Source organism: Cervus canadensis, chromosome 32 (assembly GCF_019320065.1).
Source record: "Cervus canadensis isolate Bull #8, Minnesota chromosome 32, ASM1932006v1, whole genome shotgun sequence".
NCBI lineage: Eukaryota > Metazoa > Chordata > Mammalia > Artiodactyla > Cervidae > Cervus > Cervus canadensis.
Genome location: NC_057417.1, coordinates 21,534,659 through 21,559,834, shown reverse-complemented (window position 1 = coordinate 21,559,834; position 25,176 = coordinate 21,534,659). Strand labels below are relative to the sequence as shown.

General features: G+C 44.8%; 3 protein-coding genes across 3 annotated transcripts; all 3 read left to right on the top strand.

Moving 5' to 3' along the window:
* Nucleotides 1–1,055: 1,055 nt before the first annotated feature.
* On the top strand, nucleotides 1,056–1,412 carry LOC122432711 (elongin-B-like). Its single transcript, XM_043454733.1, has one exon. It carries the CDS (start codon nucleotides 1,056–1,058, stop codon nucleotides 1,410–1,412), a length of 357 nt encoding a protein of 118 aa, XP_043310668.1.
* Nucleotides 1,413–10,473: 9,061 nt separating this feature from the next.
* NUPR2 (nuclear protein 2, transcriptional regulator) lies at nucleotides 10,474–11,374 on the top strand. Its single transcript, XM_043455907.1, has 2 exons — nucleotides 10,474–10,815; nucleotides 11,159–11,374. The coding sequence occupies exon 1, from the start codon at nucleotides 10,513–10,515 to the stop codon at nucleotides 10,807–10,809; it is 297 nt and encodes a 98-aa protein (XP_043311842.1). The 5' UTR covers nucleotides 10,474–10,512; the 3' UTR covers nucleotides 10,810–10,815; nucleotides 11,159–11,374.
* A 6,007-nt stretch (nucleotides 11,375–17,381) lies between these two features.
* CHCHD2 (coiled-coil-helix-coiled-coil-helix domain containing 2) lies at nucleotides 17,382–23,087 on the top strand. Its single transcript, XM_043456180.1, has 4 exons — nucleotides 17,382–17,540; nucleotides 20,267–20,516; nucleotides 21,419–21,569; nucleotides 22,778–23,087. Exons 1-4 carry the CDS (start codon nucleotides 17,491–17,493, stop codon nucleotides 22,786–22,788), a joined length of 462 nt encoding a protein of 153 aa, XP_043312115.1. The 5' UTR covers nucleotides 17,382–17,490; the 3' UTR covers nucleotides 22,789–23,087.
* Nucleotides 23,088–25,176: the final 2,089 nt, after the last annotated feature.

Here is a 25,176-nt window from a genome sequence, read left to right as displayed (position 1 = left end):
CTCTTTAATATTTATTTATGTATTTGGCTATGCCTGGTCTTCGTTGCAGTGTGCAGGTTCTTTAGTTGTGGCATGTGGGATCTAGTTCCCTGACCAGGGCCCCCTGCATTGGGTGCTTGGAGTCTTTGCCACTGGACCACTAAGGAAGTCCCCAAGTCCATTCTTTAAACAAGTAAATGATTCTTCTTTGTTATTCTGAGCAGATTAAAGTTAGCTTTTCCATCTTCCCACAGACAACTTGGGCAACATTTCTAGACTTGTCTAAAAAGTAAAGCAAAAGTTTATTTAAGCAAGGATACATTCTCAAAGGGAGAGTGGTCTGGCAGGAGAGGAGCTGCCAATCTGGGTTTGACAAGTTGGTTTTGAGGAGGGTAAAATGAAGGGGCTGAATATTCCCTGGGGAATGAGAAGTTTGGGCATTGACCTTCCCGATTTTTTCATCGCAGCTCCATTTTACTGAGGAAAGGAGGGATTTTGTCCCTATTTAGCTTAGAGTAGAAGTGCCATGGTATACATGCCTGATGACTATTCTTATCTGTCAGGCTAATCTTATCATAATGACAGCACAATGAGCAAAAGGTTACATTTGGATGCAGGGGATTCCTGACTTTCCTCACCTTTCCTGGTCGCCTACTCAGTCCCTTATCACCCAATTTCCTGACAGTCTGAAGGTGCCCGCTTTCCTTATCTGCCCATGGACTCCCGATGTTTACAAGATGCATGACTCTTCTGTTACTTGGCCCCTGGCTCCATTTCTCTGCTCCTACCTAACTAAGCTGCATGCTGCAACATTTCTTGTGAGACTCCAGCCTCAATGACCTTCCCTGAGTTCCAAAGGGCAGAATCAAGGGAGTTGCTAATCAAGGGAGGAGCCATCAAGAAACCACTTGATTAAAGAGATCAGAGCAGCTCATCAAGATGAGATCACCTGAGAAAAGGTAGTGCTGAGCCCTGCACACACCCTAATCTTGTCAGAGACCCACCTTTGAGTCCCTGTTATAAAACCCTTCATTCAATCCTCCTGGATTGGCAGTCAAGGGGGAAAGGCAGCTGCAATGGACGTGTTCGTCATGGTCCGGCGCGGCAAGACCACCATCTTCACTGAGGCCAAGGAGTCGAGCACCGTGTTCGAGTTGAAGCGCATCATTCAGGGTATCCTCAAGCGGCCGCCGGATGAGCAGCGGCTGTACAAGGACGACCAGCTTCTGGACGACAGCAAGACATTGGGCGAGTGTGGTTTCACCAGCCAAACGGCACTGCCTCAGGCCCCAGTGACCGTGGGGCTAGCCTTCAGGGAAGATGAGGCGTTTGAAGACGTGTGCATCGAGCCCTTCTCCAGCCCACCCGAGCTGCCAGATGTAAGGAAGCCACAGGACTTGGGAAGCAGAGCAAATGGACAAGCTGTGCAGTAAGACTCCCACCTCAACTGCCCCACTCCCCCACTAAAAGAGGGTGGGTGTCTTAAAATTTTTTCCTGGGTTGGGACTGTTAGGTAGTTAGAATAGGGAAAAAGAGTCCAAAATGGCGGTGGCTAAAAGACCTGGGAGGGAAAGCCCGCGAAAATAGAACAAAGGAAGGTCCGAGGACCGGAGTGAGAACCTCGGGTAAAACAAACAACACTCCTCCAATCCTAACTGGAATTATAATGACCCTGAACACATCTGGGAAAGAGATCATTTTCTAATCTGTATAAAGGCAGGACTGAAAGCAGCCCAGCAAAAAGTAATCAGCTATGCCCAGGTCTCAGCAATAACTCAGGAGTCCAATGAGAACCCCAGTGCCTTTCTGGAAAGGCTAAAAGATGCCCTCCAAAAGTTTTCCAATTTGGACTTAGACTCTTACGAAGGACAGGTGATTTTAAAAGACAAATTCCTGTCCCAATGTGCATCAGAGATCAGAATTAAGTTACAACAGCTACAGCAGCAGGACCCTGCTGCCTCTCTAGATGAGATGATCCAGACAGCCACCAATACCTTTTATAACAGAGAAAGGAGAAGGAGGCCAAGGCCCAGGAGAGGGAGAGAAGGAAAGAGACAAGGCATGCCCAGATGCTGGCCGCCCTCCAGGGCAGCCCTATGGCACACCCCAAGACCTTAAATGACAAGGCACGAGGCAAATGCCTAATCTGTAGACAGGCGGGGCATTGGGCCAAAGAGTGTCCTAACCGTGACAAGTTTCCTAGAACAGCTTGCCACAAATGCCATCAACTGGGACATTGGGTGGCACTCTGCCCTTGGGACCCAAGAGCCTCAAGGTCAAGCGCCAAGCCTTCCCTCACGATGGTTCAAGAGGACTGAAGCGGCCCGCTCCAGCCAGCCCGCCTGTCACAGATAACCATCACGGGGCTGGAGCCAAGGGTGCAACTGGATGTGGCAGGTAGGTCCGAGAATTTCTTGGTTGACACAGGGGCTACCTACTCTGTCTTGATCTCCTACTCCGGAGCCTTCTCCTCCCAAACCTGTACCATTTTGGGTGCTACAGGAAAAGCAACTACTAAAAGATTCACCCAAGCACTTCTTTGTTGCTGGGATGGACAGATATTTTCCCACCAGTTCCTGGTGGTCCCTGAGTGTCCTCCTCCCTTAATGGGAGAGACATATTCACTAAACTGGGGACCACCCTTGTGATGGGAAGCTTTTCAGCCCCTAGGGCCCTACAGCTTCTGGTTACTACTGAGGAACCCATTACACCTCCAACAGAGAGAGAACAAAGACCATGGGAGGACAAAATTAACCCCCAGGTGTGGGACCAGGGGATTCCTGGACGAGCCCACCAAGCTGAACCGGTCATCATTGTCCTCCGAGATCCCACTCAGTTTCCTAACCGGAAACAATATCCTCTCAAAAGAGAGGCTCGGGAGGGACTACAGCCTTTAATAAACAAATTCCTTGCTTGTGGGCTATTGGTCCCCACCAGTTCGCCATGTAACACCCCAATCCTCTCAGTAAAGAAAAAGGATGGAACCTGGCGAATGGTTCAAGATCTCCGGATCATAAATGAAGCTGTAGTCCCCCTCCATCCCACAGTACCCAATCCTTATGTAATCTTGGGAGAAATTCCAGCCAGTGCCAAGTGGTTTACAGTCTTGGATCCCAAAGATGCGTTTTTTTGCATACCACTGGATAAAGAATCCCAATATCCTTTTGCCAGGAGAAAAACACCAACAGATGACTTGGACAGTATTACCTCAGGGGTTCAGAGATAGCCCCCACCTGTTTGGACAGGCCCTTAGCCGGGATCTCCTAGATCTGGACCTGGGACCTAATGGGAAAATATTACAATATGTAGATGACCTACTAATCTGCTCTCCAGATGAGAAACGTGCTCAACAACATGCAATTCAGGTTCTAAACTTTTTGGCAGAAAAGGGATATAAAGTCTCCCATGCTAAGGCACAGATGGTCAAGACAAAGGTCACTTACCTGGGTGTTCAGATTACACATGGGTCCAGGAGGCTGTCCTCTGATCGGGTACAAGGAATCCTCCAGTTGCCCTCCCCCACGACTCGAAAACAATTGCGAGCTTTCCTGGGGCTAACTGGGTACTGTAGAATCTGGATACCCAACTATGGTCTAATTGCCCAGCCCTTATATGAAAGCTTAAAGGGACGAGATGATTCAATCCCACTGATGTGGGGAACTCCTCAAAAGAAGGCAGAGGCTACACTAAAACAGGCCTTAACTCAGGCACCTGCCTTGAGGTTGCCAGATCCAAAAAAAGCATTCCAACTTTATGTCCATGAAAGAGAGGGAATAGCCTTGAGAGTGTTAACTCAAAGGTTGGGATCTGAGCCCCAGCCTGTAGCTTACTTATCCAAGAGACTTGATCCAACCTCCCGAGGCTGGCCCCCTGCCTTCGAAATCTTGCAGTTATTGCAATCATGATAGAAGACCTTTTGTTTATGTCAATGACCTCTTCCTAGATCCAGAGGTTCAGACCCTCCAGTCTTATACCATGGCCTTTGGGCAATTCCAACAGGATATATGCTTGTGGGGTATGAACCAGGACTCAACAGACTCTAAGGAGTCACCACTATAAGCTCCAGGGACTCATGTCCTAATTAAAGTCTGGAAAGATGGGTCCCCAAAGGCTCAACTCCAGCCCACATGGAAGGGCCGCTACCCTGTAATACTTTCTACCCCCACAGCAGTCAAGGTACCAGGACATGACTCCTGGATTCACTACTCACGAGTCAAGCCATGGAAGAAAACAGAAGAGGACACTCAATACACCTGTGAGCCCCTGGGAGATCTCAGATACCTATGCAGAACTACAAATGAGTGCCCTTCTAATAAACAACCCCAAAATCTGGTCCCTGGGGATAAGATTTCTCAAGACAGCTCTAAAGAGTCAACACAGCTTGGCAGAAATAATACTCCAAAACAGACAGGAGATAGTTCTTCTTATCTCTAAACAAGGAGAGACTTGAGCCATCCTGGCGATGTAAATTTAAAATTGGCCAATGCCCCTACTAGTCCTTGTTATGCCATACTGACGCTGCTGATGACTGCTCCATGTACTGTCAACTGTCTAACCTGTCTTGTCTCTGCCCAGGTCAAGCTACGACATGCAGCGCCAGTTCAACAAAGATAAAACTACAGCCAACCACAGAAAACATCAGTCACCCTTAGATGGACACCACTATAAGGACTCTGAGGCCTGAGACTAAGCAAGAGGGGGAGGCCCAATGCCCCTCGCCATCCCAGTTCAGCAGGAAGTAGCCAGAGAGACCTCGACGCCCCTATTCCCAAAGAATTGGGCTTTCCATCTCTTGAGGGGGGAATGTTAGGTAGTTAGAATAGGGAAAAAGAGTCCAAGATGGCAGTGGCTAAAAGACCTGGAAGGGAAAGCCCGCGAAAATAGAACAAAGGAAGGTCCGAGGACCAGAGTGAAAACCTCAGGTAAAACAAACAACACTCCTGGCTGGCCCAATTTACATAAGACAGGCCCAGGGACAGAGAAACATATAAGAGGAGCCAAAACTCTCTCTCTCTCTCTCTTTCCCACACGATGGGGCGCTCTTCTCTTCCTGTCGAAGTGCCCTCACACCTCGAAGATGGATTTTCCTGCTATCATCTAAATAAATAGAGCTGTAACACTAAGCTGTAACAGTGATTTATTTAAGAGCTATAACACGGTCTGTCCTCCGAGAGCTGTGACCCCCCGAGGGGCTTTAATGTCTGTCACTCCAAATCTTTGTTGTGACGAGACAAAGAACCGAGGAGCATACACTCGTGTGACAGGACACATAGTTTTTCAAGGCAGAAGCCCTTTGCCTGGCAAAGTAATAAAGCTCTCCTTGTCTATTTCACCCAAAACTGAGATTCTCTTTGGCACTGGTGTACAGAGAAGCTGAACTTTTGGTAACAATGGTAGTTGCTGGAAATTGCCCTCCAGAATGTGTCAAGAACCTACCACCTAGGGCTTCCCTGGTGGTCCAGTGGTTAAGAATCCGCCTTGCAATGCAGGGGACAAGGGTTGCATCTCCGGTCCAGGAAGATCCCACGTGCCTTGTGGCAACTAAGCCCATGTGCCACAACTACTTAAGTCTGCACACCTAGAGTTCACGCTCGACAACACGAGAAGCCACTGAAAGGAGCAGCCCATGCAATGCAGTGAAGAGTAGCCCCTGCTTGCAGCATCTAGAGAAAGCCTGAGTGCTGCAATGACAACCCAGCACAGCCAAAATATAAATTGGCTGCTATTAAAGAAACAAGCAAATTAAAGAAACAAGCAAAAAACAAACCTCCCATCTAGAGTGTCAAGAAAAGCCATTCAATGGAGGCATCCTGAGACAAAGCCACCCACGGTGGGGAGAATTCCGGGGAAGCTAGGGCTGCTGGGTGGTGTTGGCCCCTCTCACGGCAGGAGTGGGGCTCTGGAGGCGCTACGAGAGTTGGGACCATGGTGCTGGAGAAGCCATCTGCACTGCAAGAGCTGAGCACTAAGGAACCCACGCACACCGCAGGAGCCTGCTACAAGAGGACGCTAGAACTGTTACCACCAAAACGGCAGTTTCCTTGGTTCTTATCCCCAGAGGAAAGAATTCAACCAAGAGACAGAGAGCAGTTGGAAATAGCAAGAGTTGTATTAAGCAAAGCAGAAGTACACTCCAAACAGAGAGAGAAAATGAAGGAGAGCAGGCTGCCTGGAAACAAGAAGCCGCCTGCAACAGGGTCGGGTTGGTTTTTCAGAGTGGTGGCAAGTCCCTCTCTCTGTCCTGTGTTATTTGACTAAGTTGATTGGCAGGTTTAGGTTGTATGACTTTCCTCCTAGTGCACAGGCACTTACCCACAAGCACCCAAGTGGAACCCAAGTGGAACCCAAGTGGGCAGAGTGGGTGGGGCAAAATTCAAATGGTAATTTACTACACAAATACACAAATAATGAACCCCGGGCTACTTTGAGTCATCTTTTAGGTCTTGGTACACCTGTGCTGGCAGGTTTTATCTTGTTTGGTCCTGATAAGGCTGAAAACTTATCAGTCCTTGATCACAAAAAGGGAAGATCTCGAGGTGTGTTTTAATCACCAGTGTGGGGTAGGGGTAGGGAAGGCAGAGAGAAAGATGACCCTGTCCAGGATGGGGCAGGGACCAGCTCATGTCTGACTAACTACCTCACAAAAGGAGAAGGGAAACCCCTTCCCCCTGCAATTACTCTCCAGAGTTGACAAAAATTAACATCGTCCCAGCTGGTATAGAAAAAAATACTCAAGTGGTCCACCTCAATTTTTGCACAGCAAGCAATAAAGGGTGAATTTGGAGTCAAGAGGCAATAAATTGGAACCTGGCACAGACTCCATCTAGAAATCAACACAGCAAGGAAGGTTCTGAAAGAAGAAAAGTATATTCAAGTCTGTTGCCCATTTTTAACCAGTGTTGTTTTTTGGTTCTTGTTGTTTTTCATATATTCTAGATATTAACCCCTTATCAGATATATGATTTGCAAATATTTTCCTCCATTCTGTAAGTTGCTTTTTCACAACTCTTGATAGTATTCTTTTTTAAAAAGTATTTATTTTTACTTGTTTGCACCAGGACTTAGTTGCAGCATGCAGGATCAAGTTTCCTGACCAGGGATTGTACACTGGCCCCTTGCATTGGGAGTGCAGAGTCTTAATCACTGGACCACCAGAGAAGTCCTGCCCATGTATTTACCTTTAATAGGAATTTTTATGTCTTCATATGACTACAAGTTACTGTCTAGCATCCTTTCATGTCAACCTGAAGGAATCCTTGTAGCATTTCTGGTAGGACAGGTCTAGCGGTAATGTGTGGGAAGGTGGTATGGGTGGGGGTTTGGACAAAGGTAGTCAAAAGATACAAACTTCCACCTATAAGACAAATAAATTCTAGGGATGTAACATACAATATGATTAATATAATTAACACTGTTGTGTATTATATATAAAAGAGAACAAATCCTAAGAGTTCTCACCATAAGGACAAAAAATGCTTTTCTATGTCTTTAATTTTGTGCCTATATGAGATGATACAGATGTTTACTAAACTTACTTGTGGTCATCATTTCATGATAGTGTGAAAGTGTTAGTCACTTAGTGGTGTTGATTCTTTGCAACCCCATGGACTGTAGCCCAGCAGATTCCTCTGTCCATGGGATTCTCCAGGCAAGAATACTGGAGCGGGTTGCCATTTTGTAAGTCAAATGATAATGCTGTAAACCTTATACAGTGCTCTACACTAACTATATATCAATAAAACTGGAAGAAAAATGTATATTAAGGTATATTCATGAGGGAAAGAATTCTAGGTAATAAATGTAGAAGAAATTATTGAATTAAAAAATTGCCATCTCACAGCACCTAATGAAATAATAACAAATGAACACAACAGCAAACCAAAAAAATGAACCATGGTTGAAACTATTAGATTGAAACTATTAATGTTGAACTATACAATTGCAGGGATAGGCTGTCACCACCTGAGCCCACTGATCACTAAAATTGGGGCAATGAGTTATTGTGGGTCTCCTGGTGTGATGCCAACACACATCACCTCCTAGGAAAGTGAATCTGTGCATAAACCCACCTCTAGAATCAACCTCAATTTTCAAGATATGGGAGAGAGAGGAACAAGTTAAATGACATGACAAGGAAGCAGATAAATCCACAAAGTGGGGCATTTACAGGACAGCTGACCCAGTTTTTGCAACGAGTCAAGGGAAAGGGCAGGGGCCTGCCCTATATAAGAAGTGACTTAAACACCCTAACAAGCAAATTTCATCTGTAGATTTTTTAATGTATTCCAAGTTGTATGTTGCCTATTGTTGTTTAGACATCAAAATTATGTAAGAAATAGGTCGAGTTTTTCAGAGCTGTGTATTGAGATGCATGCTTCCTAGGTGGCTCAGTGGTAAAGAATCCGCCTGCCAAGCAGGAGACATGGGTTGGATCCCTGGGTCGAGAAGATTCCCTAGAGAAGGAAATGGTAGCCCACTTCAGTATTCTTGCCTGGGAAATCCCATGGACACAGGAGCCTGGCAGGCTACAGTCCATGTGGTTGCAAAAGTCTGACACAACTTAGTGACTAAACCACAACCACTGAGATGCACAGGAGTAAAATAACTTAAGATCTGTAGCAGAGCAAAACAGAGAGGGATAAAGCAAACCAGACAGGATCTTGATAATTGTTGAATCCCTGTAAGGGGCTATGAGAGTTCTTTGTTCTATTTTCACTTTTGAGAATGTCTGAATATTTTCATAAAAAATTCTAAAGAGATTTCTTTTTTTTTTAAAAAAGAGATAATGTGTGGGACAGTGGTATAGGGATAAACATTAGTTTCTCTCTTTCCCAGTAGCAGGTGTAAGACACGTGGGTGGAAGAGAAAATCCCCTGGGTGTTTTATTAAAAACACTCTCCTGGGACTTGCTCATTTAAGGAACTACCAAAATTGCCCTCAGAGCTCGGTATGTAGGCCACGCCCCACCAGGGACACGACTTTAGAGAGCAGGGAAAAAACTCAAATTGGCAACTTGGTCACGGACAGAAACTCAGCAAGATCAAATATATGAGGCCTTTTTATTTTTTTAAGTAGAGAATTATTTTCCATCTATTAAAAAGAAAAGTCCCTGGAGGGGGATGACTGCAATATTTGTGGGAAGAGAATTATCTGCACTAGTTAAAGCAAACGCAAACAAAGGCATTCTTGGCAATAATACCCTGAGAGCAGTGTTCAGGGAGGCAGTAATTAGGCAATTAGACCTGGGAGTCTCGCAGAGCCTCGGGTGCCGCTGGATGTTAATGACTCCTGCTCCGCCGTCCAGCAGCCCCCTGCGAGGAAGTAAGCCTGGCTTTTTCTCAGCGCAGAACACCCGGCCTGATTACTCTCGCCTCTGCTGCTCTCCGCGAGCATCCTTTCCCCCAATACCCGCGGGGCTGGCGGGTGGGACGCGGGGCGCGCGCGGCTGCTCCCCGACTCTCGGCCCTCACCCCCGAACTGCCAGAGCATCAAGCTATCACACCAGCGTCCCCTGACCACAGTACTTGGGCACCCGCGGATAATCCGAAATTGCCGCGCGGTTCCTGGCCTTGCACCAGGCAAGGTAACTTTCCCTTAATTGCTCGCTTAATACTTATTTTCTACTCCTTATCAAACACATGGACTATGGAAAGGAAAAAGAACTAATGTATGTCCCTAGCAGCCAGGAATACTTTTAGCATTCTGATGCATTTCCTTTTCATCTAGGTGTGTTTTAAAAATACATTACTGGGGGACTTCTCTGCTGATCCAGTCGCTAAGACTTGGCGCTCCCAATGCAAAGGAACGGTTCACCCCTGGTCAGGGGATTAGATCCCACATGCCGGCAACGAAGGTCAAAGAGCCCGGTGCAGACAAATGAACGAATCAATTAAAAAAAAAAATACATTTCTGGGATACCAGAGATACTATTTCAGAACCCTATTTTTCATTTGCATCATTACTGCGCAAAGCTTCCCTTGTACCTCAGTTGGTAAAGAATCTGCCTTCAATGCAGGAGACCCGGGTTCGACTGGGAGGATCCCCTGGAGAAGGAAATGGCAACCCATTCCAATATTCTTGCCTGGAAAATCCCATGGACAGAGAAGCCTGGGAGGCTACAGTCCATGGGGTCGCAAGAGTCCAACACGGTTTAGCGATTAAACCACCATCATTACTGCGCACTTAACTCATGTCGTCAAATAACCTGACAAAATGCTCATTGTTGCTCACCCCGAGGAATGCACAGCCCCCACACTACTGATAATTGGCTAGTTTCCCACTTTTGACCGACATAAACGAATCTTCGATCGGATTTGCCAAATACCCCTCTCCCACCGGGGGTGCACAGAACTGGATGGAGAAAAATGCCATGGTTCCCCGGACTGTAAGCAGCGCGGAGGCCTCCTGCCGGATAGTATCCCAGCTCTGTGACGTCAGCCCTAGGCTCCACCCCGCCTCTGGCGAAGCCAATCGAAGCGCGGGGCGTGGCCCTCCAGAAACGCGCGCGCCCGCCCGAGCGGGCGACCCGGCGCGATGGACCCGGCCGTTCCCACTGTCCAGCCTCGAGCCCAGCCACCGCCACCCGGCGTGTGGCCGCCGGTGGGCTCCGAGGAGGAGTTCTATGACTGCCCGGATTACTACTACCTGCGCGACTTCCCAGCCTGCGGGGCCGGTCGCATTAAGGGCCGGACGCGGCGCGAGCGAGAACTGCGTACCAACTGGCTGGTGCCCGGCGGCCACGAGCGCAAGATCGCGCAGAAGCTCCTGAACAGCCAGCGCAAGCGTCGCCAGCGCCAGCTGCAGCCCCGGCCGCGCACCCGTCTCACCTGAGCGCCGGTGCGTGCGGGCAGCCAGTGGCCCGAGCCCCGGGGACCCGCGCGATCGCCCAGGCGGCGCTCCGATCCGTCCCCTGCGACTCAACCCGGCACAGTCGCCCCCTTCTGAGGCTTCCCTGCGTAGCCAAGTCATTAGCTGGGTGGGCCCCCTAAACTCCCAGCTTCTCTCCCGGCTGCGGTTGGAATAGTGTAAAATTATATTTTGGAAATTTGTAGTTGGGTAGACGGGGCTAGGAAACGCAGAAAACATCTTCCTAAAAATACAAGGAAGGGATTTAATTGCAGTGTTAATGCACGGACTAAAGAGAAGAATTGAATTTTGTTTTTTGTCTGGTTTTCTACAGGATACCCATACCCGAAGGACCTAAGTATTTTCTCTGACTCCACCTGTAATTGTGGTCCTAAGGGGAACAGTCCATGTTGGTCAGCAGAACTTCTTTTCAACATCGCTTAAGTTTACTGCTTCAGTGTCTTCCTTACTGATTGTTAAGTAACATCCAAGTGGGTATGCCTGCTTAGGGTTTAGGGTTTTTCATTAAAAGAGAGCAGCAAGAATGGCATTTTAAGTCTTCTGGTGTTTTTTGGTTAAGTTGTTGTGGTAATTTGTTTCAAGCCCGCAAATATTTGAGTTCTTAAGTGTAAAGAAGTGACAGAGATGAATACAGGCAGAACAAAGATAGGAATCTGTATAAGACTTTAACTCAAATGTCATCTAGGACTGTGTACCCTTAATATTTGTTTGTCAGAATAGGACTATTTTAAATTTAAATGGTGTATGCTAGGTTCTCTGCACTACTGGCCCACAACAATCCTTTGAAGTGAATGCTATCTCCATTTTACAGGGGATTCTGAGGCATAGAATTCAAGTTACTTTCCAGAGGCCATACAAGTTAGAAGACAAGACATAACAGATACTCAAAAACATCCACTCTTCCCACCACCACCATTTTCATCAACTGTAGACATCCTTTTGTGGCTCAGAACCACCCACAAATTCCATGTCCAAGAATTAGTTTAAAGATTATGCAGAGTATGGCAGGGTCCCTTTCCTATCTCTTGTCTGCATTCTGTCAGGCCTTTGCACCCAGTGGTGAGTCCCTGGTTAGGAAAGAAGGGTGGTGTTCTGGAATGATCAACCTGAATTTTAATCCTAGCGATGACTGTTCATCAACCTGGCATTCAGCAGACTTTGAGTGGTAACTACTTTCAACTTCTGCCAAGCTTCAGGTTTCACATTTGTAAAATGGGAATAATACTGGGTTACCCTGCCAAACTGATTATTGATAAAGTATATAAAATATCTAAGACACTTAAGGACTTGACACATAATTGGTGCTCAATAAATGGGAATTATTTTTAAGTTTACAGAACATGATCCCTCCTCTTTATCCTCTCTTGTCAGGAAGCCTTAAGTTCTTTCACTCACTTCATTAATTCTTTTAAAATGTCTCCAAAATTCAGGCAGTGTGGTAGGAGTCCTCCTGGCTTTGGAGTAAAATGCCTGTATGGACTTGGGCAAGTTGTTTAACTCTATACATCTGTATCCTTACCTATAAGTTAGGAATGATACAGTACTTATTTCAAGAGTTCTTGTGAAGCATAAATGAAATAATGCATATAAAGCTGCCTGATATATAATAGGCAAGTAGCTACTAATAATGTTCCCATCACCACTGTCTTATTTAGCATTCAGGATTTTTTCCCTTACTCTTAGTCTCCCTCTGCTACATCACAGAGGTAGCCAGATTAATCTTCCTGAAGATCATTTTAATCATATAAAAACCCTCAATGACAGCTGTAACCTTGTAGGTTAAAAAGCTTAGATGCCTTATATTGTGCTGGAAATCATCTATTGGATTTTCTTAAATTTGTTTCTCACAACTTCCAAAAACACACTGGTTCTTGACACAGGTCTTCTGTCCTCTAAATTCACCATATTCAATTCTTCCTCTTCATTTAAATCTGTGCTATCCTACTCAGAGTGCCTTTAATCAATTTTAATTTTTCTAAAACTAGTGTCAGCTATACTTAAAAGTGCCACTTTCTCCCTGAAGCCATCATTCACACTGAATATCCATTCCCTTAAAATGCTTTCAGTTCAGTTCAGTCACTCAGTCGTGTCCAACTCTTTGTGACCCCATGGACTGCAGTACTCCAGGCCTCCCTGTCCATCACCAACTCCCGGAGTTTACTCAAACTCATGTCCATCGAGTCGATGATGCCAGCCAGTAATCTCACCCTCTGTCGTCCCCTTCTCCTCTTGCCCCCAATCCCTCCCAGCATCAGGGTCTTTTCCAATGAGTCAATTCTTTGCATGAGATGGCCAAGTATTGGAGTTTCAGCTTCAGCATCAGTCCTTCCAATGAACACCGAGGCCTGATCTCCTTTAGGATGGATTGGTTGGATCTCCCTGCAGTCCAAGGGACTCTCAAGAGTCTTCTCCAACACCACAGTTCAAAAGCATCAATTTTTCGGTGCTCAGCTTTCTTCACAGTCCAACTCTCACATCCACACATGACCACTGGAAAAACCATAGCCTTGACTAGACAGACCTTTGTTGGCAAAATAACGTCTCTGCTTTTTCATATGCTATCTAGGTTGGTCATAACTTTCCTTCCAAGGAGTAAGCATCTTTTAATTTCATGGTTGCAATCACCACCTGCAGTGATTTTGGAGCCCCAAAAAATAAAGTCTGACACTGTTTCCACTGTTTCCCCATCTATTTCCCATGAAGTGATGGGATGAGATGCCATGATCTTACTTTTCTGAATGTTGAACTTTAAGCCAAATTTTTCACTCTCCTCCTTCACTTTCATCAAGAGGCTTTTTAGTTCCTCTTCACTTTCTGCCATAAGGGTGGTGTCATCCGCATATCTGAGGTTATTGATATTCCTCCTGGCAATCTTGATTCCAGCTTGCACTTCTTCCAGCCCAGCGTTTAGAACTTCATATGAACAACACAACAACTTGTTTTATAGTATTTTGTACTTTTAGATCATTAGTTAAATTCATTCATTCATTTTTGTCTGGTATGTGCAAGCCTCTATAAACATATACATATGTCTTAGTTACCCAAACACAAAACTACATTTACAGTGTATGGACTTCCCAGGTGGTGCAGTGGTAAAGAATCCACATGCCAATGCAGGAGACACAGGTTCGATTCCTGGGTCAGGAAGAACCCCTGGAGCAGGAAATGGTAACCCACTCCAGTATTCTTGCCTGGGAAATCCCATGGACAGAGAAGCCTGTTGAGCCACAGTCCATGGGGTCACAAAGAGTGTTAATCAACTGAGCAACTGAGTACAAAGTGTATGGACCTTAATGTTTTAAAACATCTCAGTTCCTCACAATTTCTGCTGTAAAGTACAGCATACCCAGATAGACATCAGCTATGTTAAAGCAACCTGTAAAGTGTTCTAAGTAGATTTTGCTCATTTTAGATAGTAGAGCTTTTAAAATTCAGATATGGTCACTGTAGAAATTACGTGTATTGGTTATGTATTGCTGTGTAACAAATTACTATCTTAGCTTCTGTGGGTCAAGAATTTGGGAGCAGCTTAGTTGGGTAGTCCTAGCTCAGTGTCTCTCACGAGGTTGGAGAAGAATTTAATTTGAGTCTACCTTTTGAAAGGAGTGTCAACGAATTTGAGGACATGTTTTAAACCACCAGACTAGGTTTATTCATTGTGTGTTCACTGTAGACAAACTGGAAAATAGAGACAGGCCAAAAAAAAAAAAAAAAGAAGGAAGCAGAGAAAGCAGTATCCAATGGATAACATCACTACTTGGCTGTATATAATTCCAGTTTTTAAAATACATATGAACTTTCTGAAAATACATACTGTATATACTATTTTATAATCTGCTCTTTCACTTAATATTGTGTGAAGACAATTCTCATGTCAGATATTCTTCTATAACATTTTAAATGGATGTCTAACATTTCATCATATGTAGGTACTAGAACTTATTTAACTAATTCTAAATACATTGCAAGACACTTAGGGTATTTCAGGTTTTCCCTATTTTATACATTTTGTTAAACCAACATCCTTATGGCTAATTTCTTTCACATTCACAACTTTTGAAAATTCCTAGATATGGAATTTATGGAGCAAAGTCTGCAGTTTTAAAGCTTCTGATAATTTATCTTAGCCTTCAGGATTTTTTCCCCTTACCTTTTGTCTCCCTCTGCAATTTTTAACTGCAATCATCGAGTCCACTCAGCCAAATGCCTGTATCAAATATCTGTAACAACGTCTGCAAGAGTTCTTTGCTCAAATTTTGATTACTGTTTAACTGAATTTGTGCCACTGCCTCAAGGCAACCAGTGTTATCAGCTAAAGATATTTTACACACACACAGTATGGTCTTTTCTCTCCATTTCACACAAATATAGCACCTTGCACTCAATTCTGCCATTTGCTTTTTTTCTCTTGACAGTTTATCTTGTAAATCATTTCATATCAATATACAGAAAAACTTTTTTTGTAGCTTTATATATAGCTTTATGATTTTTCAGTAGTCACGTATGGATGTGACAGTTGGACTATAAAGAAAGCTCAGTGCCGAATTGATGCTTTTGAACTGTGGTGTAGAAGACTTTTGAGAGTCCCTTGGACTGCAAGGAGATCCAACCAATCCATCCCAAAGGACATCAGTCCTGAATGTTCATTGGAAGGACTGATGTTGAAGCTGAAACTCCAGTACTTTGGCCACCTGATGCGAAGAGCTGACTTGTTTGAAGAGACCCTGATGCTGGGAAAGACTGAAGGCAGGAGGAGAAGGGGACGACAGAGGATGAGATGGTTGGATGGCATCACCGGCTCAATGGACATGAGTTTGAGTAAACTCCGGGAGCTGGTGATGGACAGGGAGGCAAGGCCTTCTGCAGTCCATGGGGCCGCAGAGTCAGACATGACTGCGGGATTGAACTGAACTGATATTGTGTGTGTGCCATAATTTTTTAAACCTGTATTCTACTGACAGAGACTTAGACTTTTTACTCTTTTACTATCACAAAATAGCCTTGTACAAACATTTAACTTTCCTTAATTTAGGAATGAATGACTTAGCAAGGTAAATTAAAACTGTCTCTGTTCTGGTCTGCATGCCTGTCTGTCCAAAGCTCTCCTCAGTCTAAGCTCTTCTGGTCCCAGAATGTCCTTTATAAATAAGGTTCCTAAAGCAATTATCCTTCAATTAAAAATAAGTATATATGGGGGGGTTGGGGGGAAAAAAAAAAAAAGTATATAAATAAGGTTCCTTTCTCCCATCTCTTTTTATGAATTATCCAAAGGGAAATACAAAGGTTTACCATTTACAGTTTTCATTTCTTTAAGAAATTCTGTGAAACTAAAACTTTTTCACAAAATTTTTTGCATTATTTACCCCTCAGTTCCACAAACATTCTGCTGTTGCCAGAAAGGCTGCTTTAAACTCTGTCACCTCTGGTGAAAGGGGGAAATTTCTGACTGACATCCAAGCAGAAATGAAGGTTCTACCTCTGCTTTCTCTCCTCCATAAAACCCATCCCATCTCCAAGGACTTTTCCATGAAGCCCCCCATGAAATGCCATTAGTTTACTTGTCCCCTACTGCAGAGGCACTAAAATATATGGTTAAAAGAATTTTCCACCAAGTATCACTGAAGCACAGATCCTTGGGGCCTTTGCAATTGCTGTTCTCACTGTGAGGAATGCTCTTACCCTTGAGGAGGCTTGCCTCCCCACTTCCTTAAGGACTCCGTTCAAATACTGACCCTTCAAAAAAAGAACTCCTGCCCTCTCCGACCCCTAACTCTCTACACCTGGCTTATCCTGCTTTTGCTTCCTATCACCACCATCTAATTAATATAGGTGTTTGTATCTCGCCTCTATGAATTTAAACTCCATGAAGGTAGTCTTGTTTCCTGCTCTATCTTCAGAACCTACCTAGCACTTGGGAGATCATTCAGAACACCTTATTTCATTATCAGTGAACGAATATCATTCCAATTACGGGCACAAGTTCTATAATACACATGAAGGGGTTCGGAAATGTGTGAAATACATAAAAGTAAGGCATTATTACTGCCTGAATCTAACTTTTGTTTACTGGATGAACAGACAAAACCCAAGTAGAACCAACTCGGCTCTGTCGATCCCTAAAATTGTCCGTTTTCTTCATTTCAGTTCTTATTATGTGCCCACACTGTGCCTCAAAAAATATTTACTCAAATGAGGAACTTAATGGTGAGAAAGGTTAAGTAACTGACCCAAGGTCCAGGGACAACCACGCCTGAGGTCTGACTCACTCTCTCAAGGTTGGAGCTGACCTACCACATTAATAAGAAAACGTTTGAAGGTAGAAGCGACGGTCCTTGTGCCCTAGGAAACGGTTCTGACTCGCGCTAGGCTCGGACAAAGTTTCCACACCCATGTCCATCTCCGGTTTTCTACAGTCCGGCCGCCGAGCTTCTGACGTCAACTGAGTGCGACGAGGCGCCGCCGTGACACCCTGCTCTTCCTGTGACCTTCAGACCCGCGGAGACGTCGGAAAACGGAAGGCCTGTGCGCTGATTGGCCGCGCGCTAAGACCAGCCCCGCCTCCCAACTTCCGCTGTCGCTCTTCGCAGAATCCGCCGGGGTCTCTGAGTGTCCCGCTTGTCTACGTCGCTTAGGAGTGCAGTCAAGATGCCTCGTGGAAGCCGAAGCCGCACTTCCCGCGTGGCCCCTCCTGCCAGGTGAGACTACTGCGGGGATGGGGTCCTGCCCGTGCCGTGACACAGAGGGAGGCTGTGCTTTGCCTCGGGACGGCGGGGCGTCTACGGGCGGGGGCGTCCGAAGGCTGGGGCGGCGTGGGCCTTTCTCCGGTCGCCGCAAACTGGTTATGAGGCTTTGGGTAGCTTTCCCGTTAGTGCAAACTTCCTAATTTCGAATGTCCATGAGTTATTTCTTAACATATTTTAGAGTCCATTTTATGTTAAAACATGCCAGTTCTAGAAAGTGGATATTTGTAAGTGTAATCTGGCTGAAACGTCAAAAATAGCAACAACAACAATAAGGAAAAAAAAATTAGAATAAAGATGGTATAAACAGGAAAATGATCGTATCTCAGTTCAAGTAAATAACCTTTGAGCACCTTCCATAAGCAGTGAGCGTTCCGAGGGCTCAGCCCAGTATACAGTGCCTAAGGTCTCACGTGTGCATGACATTTCCGGTTCATAAAATACTTGTAAAATATACTGTCAGTTGCACCTCCTGATAGCCTCAGAAGGTAGGTGTTTTCCTGTTACAGGAACAAGGAAACTGGAGAAGCAGAATAAGGGACTTGTCCAAGGTCATGCAGAGGTAGGAGATAGATGGGCCCCTGGGCCAGGCAGCTGGTATTTGTCAAGTGGAGTAAAACTGAAGCTTTGTTCTCGCCCTGATACTAAGGACAAAGCTAGTGGCAGAAGCTGAACTCTGCTGAAATGAAGAGATAAGGTGTCCTCTCCTGAGGTCAAGGAAAACTTTCCTCTCTGCACATGGGCAGAAAGGCTCCGTGGGGGTCAGAAAGAGAGGGTGTGCCACTCCGTGATAAGTGTGGAATGTACCACAGGCCTCCACAATGGGATCCATCTTAGCAAAAAGTTGCACGCACATCTTGGGGAGGGTTCTAGGAATAGTCACTGTGTGAAAAACAGACAATTGGCCAAATGTAAACAAAGACCTTGAAGGACTGTCCTGTGTAAGTGATTTAAATCACCTCTCTACTGAGTGTGTCATTCAGGATGCTGGAACTCCTCTCTGGGTGTGTATTTCTGCCTAGTTTCTGACTTAAGTTAAACTATATACCTGTTTTTATAGTTTTTGCTTCTTGGAAACATTTTTGCTTTCAAACAGGGCATGAGCCAGGAACTCTGCATCTAGCCTCCAGCCCCTGGTGGTCTCAGTTCAATTCAGTCGCTCAGTCGTGTCCAACTCTTTGCGACCCCATGGACTGCAGCACGCCAGGCCTCCCTGTTCATCATCAACTCCCGGAGTTTACTCAGACTCATGTCCATTCATTCAGTGATGCCATCCAACCATCTCATCCTCTGTTGTCCCTTTCTCCTCCCGCCTTCAATCTTTCCCAACATCAGGGTCTTTTCAAATGAGTTGGTTCTCATTTGGCCATCAGTTTTGGCCAAAGTATTGGAGTTTCAGCTTCAACATCAGTTCTTCCAATGAACATTCAGGACTGATTTCCTTTAGGATGGACTGGTTGGATCTCCTTGCAGTCCAAGGGACTCTCAAGAGTCTTCCGGTGGTCTAGTGGTTGGGATTTCTGATTTTCATCCTGGACATGAAAATTCATTCCTGATTACCCTGGACAGGGAGCTAAGATCTCTCTTCAGGACCACTCACTGCTGTCCTTCTCTATGTTTGGAGAAGCCAGGTCTCAGAGTTTTCTGGTGACATCTTCAAAACGTTTAGCACAGTACCACATTGCTTCTCTAGACTAAGGTGAATTGTGTTCAAACAGTGTGTTAGGAGTGTAGAGAAGGAGTTCAGTAATGGAAAGATGCTACTATCCAAAGGAGCGGAAATCACATTTTTTGAGAAGTTAGACCAGATACTGGATACCAGCTGATCGGAAGTCATAAACTTTTGACCTAGCCTTAACTGAGGGAAGAGCACTCAAAGAAACAATCTAAAAAATGGACAGAGAGTATAATCTATGTGAAAGATTTTTAGAGCGGTACTGGACATATTGGGTGGTGGTTTAGTTGCTAAGTTGTGTCCCATTCTTGCGACCCCGTGGACTGTTGCCTGCCAGGCTCCTCTGTCCATGGGATTCTCCAGGCAAGAATACTGGAGTAGGTTGCCACTGGACATTTTAGTGAAATTTTAAAGATATCCAGATGTATAACAGTCCAGGCAAGTCAGTTCCACTTGCTGGGTTTCAGTTTTCTAGTCTGTGAAATGAAGGAATTGGACTAAGTTTATTTCCGTAGATGACTGTCGGTCTTTACTCAGTTGTTACCTCCCTTGAGGGTCCTAAAATTGCAACATCCCAGAACATGCTGCCCTCCCTCTCTTAATATTTTTTCCTTAACATTCACTTGATCCCTCAGTGTCAGCTCCATAAAGGCAGAAGGTTTTGTCTCATGAACAGTTATATCAATTTTTATGAAGTTTTGGGATAACTGTGTTCTTAAAGATGCTATAGACTTTGTGAATACATGGAGATGGTTGCAAAAAAGCAGGGAAGAGAAGTTTATACTCGGTGATTACAACCTTAACAAAAGGTTCAAGAGAGGAAATGATGTAAATAGCTTAGGGAATTATGTTCTGTGAAGTTTTCTTGTATGTATATCGTATTTGTGTTTGATCATTTAAAACCCTGAGGTTTATTTTAATATACAAGGGTTGGTTGTTTAAGTTGACAGTTTCCAAACCTGGCTGGGAATGGGAACTTACTACTTTTTGTTCCTTTCTTTCACAGCCGCGCGCCTCAGATGAGAGCAGCGCCCAGGCCAGCGCCCGCAGCTCAGCCACCAGCAGCGGCTCCGCCATCTGCTGTTGGCTCCCCTGCTGCTGCTCCCCGACAGCCAGGCCTGATGGCGCAGATGGCAACCACTGCTGCTGGCGTGGCTGTGGGCTCTGCCGTCGGCCACACTCTGGGTCACGCCCTCACTGGGGGCTTCAGTGGAGGAAGCAGTGCTGAACCCTCAAGGCCTGACATCACTTACCAGGTAAGACTTGGGGCAGCATTCCCTTTGGTGGTGTATTTTATGAGAAAACCTAGTTGTTTGTAGGTTCCTTATGTCTTGGCACTGTCTCCACATGTGGAAAATGGTTTATCAAGAGCCACGTTTGGTAGTTGAGTTAGTACCTTCCTTAGGCCAGTATCAGAGAATCTTGTACACAAGGTATTTCTCCCCAGGGCGTAGAATTGTAGCAGTTCATCCTGATGCACTGTCAAGCAGCCCCTTCCTCCTTATTTTGAATGTTCTGGGGAGTTCCCTGGTGGTCCAGTGGTTAAGACTTAGTTGTTTCACAGCCATGGGCCCTGGTTCACTCCCTGATTGGGGAACTAAGATCCCACAAGCCAGGTGGCCTGGCATAAATGAATGAATGAATATAAATATATATTTATTTTCCTGGTCACTCTTAACTCATCCAGTCTCAATCTTAGTTAAGTGTTCAGAAATCTTTTTTGTAACTCTTATGCTCTCTGATATCTTTCCTAATACTTGCCACTGCCCTTATTTCTGACATGTGAATTTTCTTCTCTAGGGAGGGTGGGCATATACTTTGTTGTCTTTCTAGTGTACCTAAAGCTCGCGTTCCTCTGTTTTTCTGTAGTAATCCCATTTTTTCCTTGATGAAACGTCACTGAACCGTTGATCTTTCGATGCCCAAATAACCACTTTAAATTGCATCTTTGTTCATGAGTCTTTCTGACTACAACTGGAATTTTTGTTACAGCTCATTTCTTTCTGCCTTTAAATTTCTTCATGTTCCATGTTAAGAGATAGGAACTTTAATTTGAGTCTGGTTCTAGTTCTGTTTCCCCAGTTAACCTCAGAGTGGCTGTTTCTCTTGGTCTGGGTGTAGGTCTGATTTCCTTCCTTAATAGTCCTAAACGTTGCAGGAGCCTCAGGGAGCCCAGCCGGCACAGCTGCAGCAGAACGGCCCCTGCTTCTACGAGGTGAAGCAGTTCCTGGAGTGTGCCCAGAGCCAGGGTGACCTTAAACTCTGCGAGGGTTTCAGCGAGGTGCTGAAGCAGTGCAGATTGGCCAACGGTAGGTGACCTCTCAATTCATGATTGAACTTGGATCTGTTTCATACACTGAATGGTACTCCTGGCCCCTGTAACACTTACAGAGTCTGTGTTTGATAAACTAAACTGACAAATTGGAGGAGATTTTGTTTACTCTAAAAATAATCCAACTCTTCTAACAAGGAGCTGGTCCAGAGACCTCTAGTCATTATCTTACCTTTTGCCAGTTATGTTCTTAGTTTGATTCTTCCTTAAGCAGGTATAGATTAGTGTGCCAAGATCTTAACTGTGGCTGTTGCATAGCCTCAGTGCTTATTTCACCAGAGTCCAGAAATGTGCACAAGATTTGATGGGGCATTGTCAGTCTACACACCCCCTTCGAGAGAGACAAGTTTATTAGATCCCTCTGAGGGACTTTGAGCTTTAGGCTCTTTGGAATATTGGCAGTCAACTTATTCTCTCTTGCTCTTTTTTTTTTTTTTTTGATAATTTCCTCCTATCAACCTAGGAATTCACCATCTATTGAAAATGCTTGTTTTCATTTTACTGCCTTTATTTATGGCAGTAAATATGGCAGAAGTTAATTTTTTCAGGTGGTTGAACTGTGGAATTAAGAGATTGCATGGCCAAGTTTTATCAGAAGTCTATGGTGAAGCTCCATCTAATACCAAAGTGACTAAACTTCTGCTTCAGAACTCTGTGCCCAGAAGTACATATACCCTCTCTTTTTCATTTGTGACAAGTGTAGAGTTGAAGTTTGGTTGGTGGCAAGATGCCTAGGGCTCCCCTGGTAGCTCAGTTGGTAAAGAATCCTCCTGCAGTGCAGGAGACCCTGGTTCTATTCCTGGGTTGGGAGGATCCACTGGCGAAGGGATGGGCTACCCACTCCAGTATTCTTGGGCTTCCCTGGTGGCTCAGCTGTTAAAGAATCCTCCTGCAATGCAGGAGACCTGGGTTCAATCCCTGGGTTGGGAAAATCCCCTGGAGAAGGGAATGACTACCAACTCCAGTATTCTAGCCTGGAGAACTCCATGGACTGTGTAGTCCATAGGGTCACAAAGAGTCGGACACAACTGAGCAACTTTCACTTCACTTCAAGATACCTTAAACAGTTTCTTATGAAAGAAACTAATAACCTTGGCTTCCATCCCTCCTCCATCATTTGGAGGACTTCTGCTTTGTTGAGAACATGTAGCTAGTGCTCTTCTAACAAACCTTTTCTGTTTGCAGGATTAGCTTAATCAAGAAGTTCCAGTTGAAGACATGAAAAATCACCTCTCGTGACCATGTTGATTTAGCATTTAAAATATAATTAGTAGTGAAGATGTGAACTGTGAGACCACCCGTTAAACCTCTCCTTAATCATTAGTAGCTTTTGTTCTTCACCATTGCAGTGGAAGAGGGTGTCGTCACTATATAGAAGTTCATTGAGATGGTATTGAGTTTGGGATTGGGCAGAAGAGGTGGTTGTGGCCTCTTAAGCGTGCTTTTCTGATGTTATTGTTTGTGATTTAATTAGAATAAAGTGATTTTCTTTCTAGTCACTTTTCTTTCTTTCTTAAGTAGAAGGTTATAAATCACATATGCTGAACAAAATGGATTTTGCAGGAAAACACAGCTGTCTCTACATGCATATAGTTTATAGTCTCTGGGTATTACAGCAGTGGCCACATTGTTACTCCCCAGCAAATGTGCTGCGCCTTAAACAGGTTCCAGGTGCAGTACTGTCCTAAATCAGAGTGATAAAGGAAACATGGGAGCAGAGCCATTATACGTGCGGTCTCCATGTGGCCAGGTCAGCAGTACCTATCACTGTCACCCTGGAACATCCAGTTAATTGGTTGGAGGTGAAAAATCATTCCCTTAATGCAGGTGGTTCCCCTGCCAGTGCTTTCACTCTACTTAAGGCATTAAGGGGCCTTCCCTGGTGATCCAGTGGTTAAGAATCTGCCTTGCAATGCAGGGGTCGTGGGTTCCATCCCTGGTCGGGGGACTGAGATCCCACATGCCACAAGGCAGCTAAGCCTGTGTGCCGCAGCTAGAGAGTCCATGTGCTTCGATGAAAAATCCCATGTGCTGCAACTAAGACTTGACATAGCCAAATAAAAAAAATTTTTTTTAATTCATTCTATTTAAGGCATGGCATGTTGCTCTTCCTGAAAGATTTAAGTTGCCTACTCCATGTTATCTTAAGGAGATGGACTCCATTTAGTGTGCATCTTTTTTTTTTTTTTTAATGAATCCAGCTCTATCCTTCACCACTCAAAATTTCATTTGCAAAAAAAAAAAAAAAAAATTTCATTTGCTTCTGGGAGTTGACCTCAAGTCTACATGGTCTGCAGTTTTCTGACTTTCAAATATACCTCTCAGAGCTCCCATTATCTGATTTTTTATTTTCCTCTCTGTTACCATGAGGTGAGTGAAATGCTGTTGAGTGAATTATTCAGTTGTTACCTCCTATCCTCAGCAGTGTTCTCAGAGTGCCCCATTCTGTACCTAATCTAATTCAGTTCCTCAAAGAGGTCAAGACTGCATTGCCCAAGGACCTAAATGATCATAGACAATTCATTCTCATCCAGTCGCCCAGCCTATTCCCTCCTGGGTTCACCAGTGGGCTCCTTTGTCTATTTTCCTAAACGCTTAAGACCTCTGAGTTCATAGTGTTAATGCTGTTTATGTCCAAGGCAAGATGGTTATGTTGGGTACCCAAATAGGGTTGAAGCAATGAATCCAAGGAAAATGAACCTCTGAAAGTAAAATGCAAGAGTCTGGCTGACCTGGCCTCCCCCTGGGTGGGAACCATGACTACAGAAAAGGGCACAGGGAATGATTCACTAGGTATGTTGGCCTTTTGCCCTGAGGTCAGAGGGATTTTTGTCTTGCATTGAAACTAAACTAGCATGAGTCTACAGCTTAGAATCAGGAGAGGGAGAAAAATGAGTCTTTTTGATAGTAAGAGGGGACTTAAGTGTTTTTATGCTTGGGACCAAATGTTGCATCTCAGTAAGGTGGTGGCCTTTATGGATAGACACAAAGTCATTCACAACTCCTTTCTGTGTAGCAATTCAGCAAAGTATTTCCCTGGAATGAAAGAGATGGTGACATGGAAAGAGCATGTGGGCCTACACCTGGGGTTGACTCAGGCCCTTCTACTTGGTGACCTCATTGAACAAATCACATTCTCTAAAACTGGCTTAATACCAGAGTTTTAGGGGCCCAAGTGAGAGTGCATTTGCAGTACATTGTAAAATGCTCATTAAGTGGGTTTTTATAGGCTCAGCATCTGTATGAAGCACAGTATTATCCGTTTCTTCATTTGGTGTATTAGAATTAGGGGTTTGAAGAACAGGTAGCTTTGGAATGAGAGAGCATTAAAAAAGTGTCTACTGGGACTTCCCTGGTGGTCTGGTAGCTAAGACATCACGCTCCCAATGCAGAAGGCCTGAGTCAGGGATGTAGATCCCACATGCCGCAACTAGAGTCCTCATGCAAAGAAGTGACAAGATCAAAGGCCCCTCCAGCCGCAGCTAGGACTCGACACAGCCAAATAAATTATAAATAAAAAATAAATATAAAAACGCTTAATTTGTCTGAAATGTTTTTTTAAGTGCCCTTTTGTGCCAGCATAC